This window comes from Lipotes vexillifer, unplaced genomic scaffold (assembly GCF_000442215.2).
Source record: "Lipotes vexillifer unplaced genomic scaffold, Lipotes_vexillifer_v1.1 scaffold1691, whole genome shotgun sequence".
Classification (NCBI taxonomy): domain Eukaryota; kingdom Metazoa; phylum Chordata; class Mammalia; order Artiodactyla; family Lipotidae; genus Lipotes; species Lipotes vexillifer.
Window position 1 is genome coordinate 59,613 of NW_006789046.1, and position 7,896 is coordinate 67,508.

Below are 7,896 nucleotides of genomic sequence, written 5' to 3' on the forward strand. Positions count from 1 at the left end.
CTGTAAACAAAGCAGCAGGGCCTAACGGATACATGTGTACTGAGCACCAACTAGACCCAGTGCCCTCCGGTGTGGCATGGGCCGGGGGAGAGGGGCGTGGAAACCCCACAGAAGAGGGTGCGGAGTCCCTGGGAGGAGGGGCTTGGAGACCCCGGGCGGGGAAAGGGCTTGGAGAGCCCCGGGAGGAGGACTTGGATACCCCCGGGAGGTGGGCTTGGAGACGCCGGGAGAGCACGCACGGCGGGGCGAGGACACACGTCAGACGAAGGCTTGGAGACTCGTCGGGTTCCGCGGAGGGCAGGGGAGGAGGAGGGGGCAGGCAAGGGCGGGCGCGCCGCGGATGCCCTCAGGTCCCCGTTCCGCCCCGCTCGGCGCTCGGCCTCCGATTGCTCAGGCCTGGCCACCAGACCGGAGGTCGAAGGCGGAACGCGTCGCTCCGCGTCCCCGGCCGCGCTGGTCTCGCGCTAACTCTCGCGGCGCTCGTCTCGGGCTTGCGGCGGATCCCGCGTTCGACCCGGCTCCGCGGCGGCCTGGCCAATGGCACCTCAGAGGAGGGGCGCTCCCAAGGTGCCCGAGGGCAACCGGGAGGCGGACCGCCGGCGCCCGAGCAGGTACTGAGCAGCGCCGGGATCGCGCGGACGGCGGCGAGGTCGGGGCCTGGTCGAGGGGGTGGGGCCTGGCCTGGAGGGGCCTGGCCTGGAGGGGCCTGGCCTGGAGGGGCGGGGGCGTGGTGTGGCGGGGCTGTGGGCGTGGCCCGGTCAGGAAAGGCTGGACCTAGCGTGGGCGGGGCCTTTCCCGGACCGGGCCTGCAGTGTGGGTGTGGCCTGGCCTCCAGGGGCCAGGTACATGCTTGGGCGAATCGGGCTCTAGAGGGGTGTGGTCTGTCTGGAGGGCGCGGCTTGAAGAATCCCGCGAGGCCCGCGCCTGGAGGGTCGGGGCTGGGTGGGGGGCGGCCCAGGAGGGGGCAGTATCGTCGGGAATCTTCTCTGACCTCTCTTACCCATGTGTACCAGGGGGGCCAGATGAATGAAAAAGTGATCTCATCACGTAGCCTTCGAGGGGATTCTGCCTGCCAGGGGTGTATTTTAATCATTCCAGGATAAATTACCTTGTCGTCGTGCTTGCCCCATGGGCCATGGACCTTGCTCCAAATCCCCTTCTGTTTTGGCAAGATTCTAGGGGTGCAGCTTGAGCGAGCTTACCCTGAACAGGGGTGCTTATTTTGAGGAGACCTCCAGGGGAGTGTTGCATCCGAATCTGGCCCAGGAGGCTGTTTTTTCCCCTCTTGTCTCTGTACCTTCCTCTCTGTCCCTTTCTGTCTCAGCAGCCGGGCTGTTCCAGGCGAAGGTGTCACCCACAACTTTGCACCTGCAGTTAGGATTCCAGCCCCTGCTGCTGAGATGGGCGGGCAGTCTCCCTGACCCATTCGGAATTGGGGAAGAGAAATGATGGGGCCACCGGAGTGAGGTGTCCACCCTGGTGTAATTAGAGGAGGCCAGGTGGGCTGGAGGCTAGACAGCAGTTCTAGGAGTGGGGGTGGGGGTCTTTGTGTTCTGGGCAACTATGCTCCCTGTTTAAAATGATCATGTATTCACCCAACCTAGTCTGAGTGAGCTGTGCCCACCTTGGGATTTATTTAATCGGAATTTGTGTGTTATATATATAGCAATTTGAAGTGTGGAGAGACATAAAAGTAGAAGGCAGGCTCTCTACTTTTAATCATATACTTGAAGACATGAGGTGCACCTCCTGAAAGGATGCCTGGATCTCTTTTCTCATTTCTGCCAGTGCTTCAAGCCCTTCACATTTTTCTTAGATCACAGAGTGCATGGCTGCTCAGTTACACACACGTGAAAACACACGTGCATGTACACAGACACAGATATGCATGGTTATATACCACCCAAACACACATAGACACACATGTGCACACACACACAGACATCCCTACAACTTCTGCACAGGCAGTGTGAATCTCACAGTTAACCCAGGTGGTACAGAAAGTGTCTTACTGGTGAATCATTTCTGTTGTACTTATATTCTCTTTGTGGCTGGCTGGTGGTTTTAGTGAAGTGGGCTTGACTCATGCTTAACTTACTTCACATTGTGTGTGTGTGTGCACACGCGCATGCACACGCATGTGCACTGGGGCCACATGCATGGGGCTGTGGCAGTCATTTTTGGATGCAGGCAACGTGATCGGTGCCACAGACTCTGCCAGGACCTCCCAGACAGGTTCTCCATGGGCCTGGCCAGGCTGGGAGGAACACCAACAGGCAGTTCATCTTGTTGCCCTTGGGAGCAAGTGAGCCCTGTCTGGTCATATGGGGTGAGGGGCACATTCCCCACCACGTCCTCCCATGCTGGTGAGTGCCTCTGGATTGATTGAGAGTAGCTCTGACAACGGCCAGCGTGGGAACAGTTTAAGGCTGTAACTAAGGGTGGGTGTGGTCTCTGGTCATTGTGGTCTGCATTTTCAGCACATGCAGGTGCATTTGGGTGACCACAGCTGTTTTCTTTTCTCAGCACCAAGAGTGTCCGGGCGTCTCAGGATGTGTGTAAGAAGTGGCTGAGAGTTGCTGTCCTGGGGGCCTGCACCGTGCTCGTCGCGCTCCTGCTCTGGGGCAGTCTGCGGGGTGATGACAGGATCACTGAGGTCCTAGCTCATCGAAGTGAGGTCCTGCCAGGCAGGTTCATCGAGGTGCCCTGCTCCGAGGACTATGACAGTCACCGAAGGTTTGAAGGTACACGATGCCGAGGTGATCCGGGAAAGAGCAGCATGTTAACATGGAATTCAGTGTGTTCAAAATGCGTCTTTTTTTGCTACAATGAATTGATGGGAATCAGGTTGAAAGTAGTGTGGGGGTGGCGTTGGGCAGGTGACCTTCCTCAACGCCCCCCTGCTGCCCCCCTCCCCCGCCCCCAGTTGGTTAGCCCATACCTGGACCCGGAAGTGTGGGTGTTTCAGGCCCTGCCTGTGCAGGGGCAGGCCCACTGGTCACTGCCCAGGCCTCACTGCCCAGACTGTGGCCAGTGTTTCACTGAGGTCCCCCACACTGTGGGTGCCATCTGATGGAAGAGGCGGTTTGCCTGGAAGGATGTAACAGAACTGGGATGATAGTAATGAGCAAGTGGAACCCAGAAAAGGCATTTTCTGTCTTAGGGTGTTGTTACTACAGAAAATGTTGCAACAGGGAACGTAGATACCAGAGGCCCTTCCCCCATGTCGTGTGCCCCATCCCAGCACCTGCCTCCTCTGCACGAGGGCAGTAGTTTTAAAAACCTAACCAGAGTGACTGGGTTTTTTTTTTTTTTTTTTTTTTTTTTTTTTTTTTTTTCTTGCGTTATGCGGGCCTCTCACTGTTGTGGCCTCTCCCATTTGCGGAGCACAGGCTCCGGACGCGCAGGCTCAGTGGCCATGGCTCACGGGCCCAGCCGCTCCGCGGCATGTGGGATCTTCCCGAAACGGGGCACGAACCCGCGTCTCCTGCATCGGCAGGCGGACTCTCAAGCACTGCGCCACCAGGGAAGCCCGTGACTGGGTTTTAAAGACAAAATTCAGTTTATTTTTCTCTTCAGAGCAATGCTTTGGACTTGAACCAAGAAAATATTGCTAAATCCTTCCACCAAGGGGCGCCATTGTGATGCACACAAGCGGGGTTTAGACGAAGGGAGGCAAAGAGGCGCCCAGGGAATGGGGGCTGCCTTTCCCCTCAGGGGTCAGGAAAGTGGATAGGTTCTGTTGTGGGCATGCTCTCTCTGTCTTGGTCAGCTTTTTCACTCTAAAGTCATAGCTTTTGAGAATGTATTTTTCCTACCCATTTAATAATTTATCAACATTAAAAACAGTTGGAATGAGGTGGAGGGGGAGTTAGTGGAGACGGGTATGGGTTTTCAGTTGGGAAGATGAGAATGTTCTGGAGATGATGGTGGGGATGGTTGTACAATAACGTGATCGTAGTTAATGCCTCTGAACTGTATACTTTAAAATGGTTAAAATGGTAAATTTGGGGTTATATATATTTTACCAAAAAAAAAAAAAAAAAAGGTGGAGTGTGCATTAAAGCCTCTGGACTCCCCCTCCCTCGCCCCTCTCTCTCTGCCTGCCCTGGGCCTGTGTGTCTGGGTGGTATGTGTGTGTGTTCGCAGCGTGTGCACTCGTGTATGTGCACTGACATCGTCAGCCACTCACAACTCACTTTCTTACCAAATTATGCTTTTGATGCTCATTCACGTTGAGCCTATTGTGTCGCTGCTGGATTTTAAGATTTCAAGGTCAATGGGGTTTGGGTTCTCTCTAATTGCACTGTAGCTGGAGACTGTAACCTGTATGGTGCAGACCTTGTGACGCTGAACTGACTTTCCTTTTGGGCTAATATGTCTTTGTTAACGTTGCACGTGTACCTGGAAAAGTGTGTGTTTCTGAATGGTTGCTACAGAGCTCTGCGTGCTTCCTAGTTCACGCTCACGAGTGCACACTGTCTTCTTGAACTACTGTCTTGCCGTCCACAGTTACTGGGAGCCGCGAGGCAGGGTCTCCACTGAGACTCTGGGTCTGGTGGTCGCTTCGCCACCAGAGGTGTTTGAGGCGATGTCACTTGGTGCTTTTGTTGCCCCTGCATCTTCCTGGTGAAACTGTTCCTGTTATCAATCTTTTCCCCTCTCACAATTCTTTTGTGTTAAAATGTATTTGTTGATATGATGTCGCTCCCCAAGCTGTCTTTTGGTTATCTTTGTTTTTGCCTTTACCTTCAACCTTTATAAAAAGCATTTTTGTGTCTTAATAAAGACACCTGTATTAGTAGATTGTATTTACCTCCGTGGAACTGAGGCACCCCTCCCCTAATGACCCCCACGTAGAAGTTTATTTTTCCCACATGATGAGACCCAGAAAAAGGCACCCCAGGCCAGCCTGGCTCCCTGTAAGCGCCGCAGGCCGAGCTCTCCCACTTAGCGTGTGGCTCACATGGTCCCAGGCCAATCGCTCCACCTCCAGGCACGTTCCAGGCAGGAAGAGAGAAAGGAGGATGAAAGCTAAAGGTCAGCCAGCCCAGTGTGTCCTGAGAGTGTCCCAAGGCCCCATCTCATCGGCCAGGACGTATCCTAGGGCCCACCCAGTGTAAGGCAGCCAGCCTGCCCTTGGCACCAGGATACCAGGGGCTTGCTAAGCTTGTCCATCTCTGGTGCTCTGCCTCATCCTGGCCCCATCTACCTGACCCTGGCCCTTTCCACCCTGACCCTGGCCTTGTCCACCCCAACCCAGTGGCAACCCTGGCCCTGTGCTCCCGACCCTGGCCACTTTCACCCCGACCCTGGCCCCATCCAATCTCCCCCATCCTCCTCCCTCTAAGCAGCTCAGTCCTGGGTGCAGAGGCAGGAGGAGGCAGGGTGGAGCGTGTGGTGAGTACCTTGGGGCAGCTTTGCCAGGCCCTGCAGAAGGACAGTGACTACAGTTGCAAGCACAGCTTTGGTCATCCAGGAGGCACTAGCCAACGGGTCTGAATCTGTGGTCAGTGATGGTTCTAGAATACCGTGGATGCCGCCTCTGGGCTGTTTTCTCAAGGGTGGGCAGAGTGTCAGTTGCTTCAGGAGTGACCTGCCTGGTGTGGGGCTGCCAGGACCACCCCCTCCCAGTGAGATGTGTGCGCCGCAGGGGTTCTGCTTGTACTGGAAAGTCACCGTTGCTTCTCTGAAATTCACATCTGACCGAGTGGCCTATATTTTATTTGCCAAACCTGGCCCCCTAATCCCATGGAAGGCAAGGCCCCATCCCACAAAATTCCATTGTCCCTGGGGAGGGCCGCCCACAGGTGAGTCCTTGACAGCAGCGGGCAGCTCTTTAGTCGGGGTTCAGCGGGGGTGGCGTCTCATCCCGGCTCGACTCTCTCCAGGCTGCTCCCCGAGGAAGTGTGGCCGGGGCGTCAGCGATGCCATCATCACCAGGGACGAAGCCCTGAGGATTCGCAGGTACACGTGTCTCTGAATTTCTGTCCTGAACGAGCAGGAGAGTGGGGCTGTGGGTGAAGCACAGAGAATTACTACTAAAAGGATGATTTAGAGAAATTCGTTAGAATTCCCTGACAATTCCCCTTTGCACTTCCAAGGCAAAGAGGGGCTTTTCTGATTTCCAGGAGAGGCTGTTGTCATCAGTGATGCAGTTGCTGATGGAACCTTCCAGAGGCCTGGGCCCTCTCCAGAGGCAGCAGTTCTGGCCCAGTGGGGAGGTTGGGGGGATGCTCTCCCGTCAGCCATTGAGGGGCCCAGCAGGTGCCTGTGTAGAGACAGTGTGTCCACCCAGCAGCCCCAGGCGGTCACTAGACTATTTTCGTCTCCTCTCCAAAACTGGTTGGGGTAGCCCTTCTGCCTCCTAGCCGTGACTCATGACAGGGCACGAAGTCTTACTCAGAAGTAGTTGGCACTGGATTCTTCCTTATTGTCTTTTAAAAACAAGATCTTGAAGCTCTGATTTTCCAACAAGGAGTTCAGACACAAGCATGTGCCCAGTGGAGCAGTGTCTGGTCCGCATGCGGAGCTGCGTCTTGAGGGGAAATGCTCCTTCTGTTTCTAGATAACATTGTAGAGGCTGGTTGGGTGGGGAGGGTCCCTGTGTGTGAGGGATGGATCCAGCCCCCAGTCAGTTTCCTGGGCGGCCATGAAGCGTGTGTCAAAGGCACCAGAAGCCCCTGCATCTTTGGTGACGTGGGTGGTCCTGTGAGCTCCAGCACAGGCCACCATGTGGCCTCTGCCTCCTGAGCTGGTGATTACAAAGGCTGCCCCCCAGCCTGTGATGACAGGAGAGGGACCTTCCAGTCCAGAGGAACCCATTCAACTCAGCACCAGGTCTCTGAGCTAAAGATGGAAACTAAGCCCACTTGTCCCCAAGCTATGTCATATGTGGTTAAGTAGATGGTGACAAAATATTAACATTTACTCACTTAGCTTGAAAGTCAAGTCCTTTGGTCCAAACATGTGATTTTGTCATAAACGTTAAGCAGTCTGTTAACGTTGTGTTAGTTGTGCTGATTGATATGTGTCTAGATGTATCATAGATGATGCTGTTAACTGAATTCTGATTTAAGACGGTCTTCCCCACAGCATAGCTGAGAAGGGGCTGTCCCTAGGAGGATCAGACGGAGGGGTGAGTTGTGTGCCGTTCCTGCTTCGGTTTTCTTTTTACCCCTTTAACTTTGCTCTTCCTCCGAGGGGAAGGCGAGGGCACCAGGTGTGCAGGCCCTGCCCCTGGGAATGAAGTGCCCCCTCCCTTCACAGGAGGGCTGCCTCGGATCACATCTTTGTGTCAGGCACCCTGGCTGGGGGCAGTGGGGGGAGGTCGTAGGCAGTGAGTGAACAGAGCGGGTGACGAGCAGCGGCCCACTGAGGAGGGTGACGGCCCTTGGGAATGGGAGAGCCAGCACACACAGGAGGAGCTGGTGGGAAACAGTGAGGACCATGCAAGGTGGAGGAGGCTCCCACAGGTGCTGCGTGGGGACTGTCATCCACCAGGTGAGACTGCAGGGGGTCTAACAGTGGCCCCTGAAAGATGCATCCACCCAGAACTGTAAATGGGACCTTACCTGGGAAGAGGGTCTTTGCAGATGTCATTAAGCTACGGGTCTCAAGATGAGATCTTCCTGGATTATCAGGATGGACCCTAAATCCAATGACAAGAGTCCTTGTAAGAGGAAGGCAGAGGGAGATTTGAGATTGAAGAGGAGGCCGTGTGAAGATGGAGGCAGAGGTGGAGTGATGTGGCACAAACCAAGGGACCCCTGGGACCACCAGAAGTCCAAAGAATCAAGGAAGGATCCTCCCCTGGTGCCTTTGGAAGGAGCGGGGCCCTGTCAACACCTTGATCTCGGCCTTCTGGCTTCCAGAGCTTGAGAGGATGAATTCCTG

The 7,896-nt window shown here is 55.1% G+C and overlaps 1 protein-coding gene across 1 annotated transcript in view; it reads left to right on the forward strand.

Annotated features, from left to right (window-relative positions):
- Positions 1-537: 537 nt before the first annotated feature.
- Positions 538-7,896, forward strand: part of OGFOD3 (2-oxoglutarate and iron dependent oxygenase domain containing 3) — a 16,422-nt gene continuing 9,063 nt past the window's right edge. The window contains exons 1-4 of the mRNA XM_007462290.1: positions 538-611; positions 2,527-2,744; positions 5,892-5,967; positions 7,096-7,138. Coding sequence (XP_007462352.1) covers positions 538-611; positions 2,527-2,744; positions 5,892-5,967; positions 7,096-7,138 — 411 coding nt within the window. The remainder of the gene's footprint in view (positions 612-2,526; positions 2,745-5,891; positions 5,968-7,095; positions 7,139-7,896) is intronic.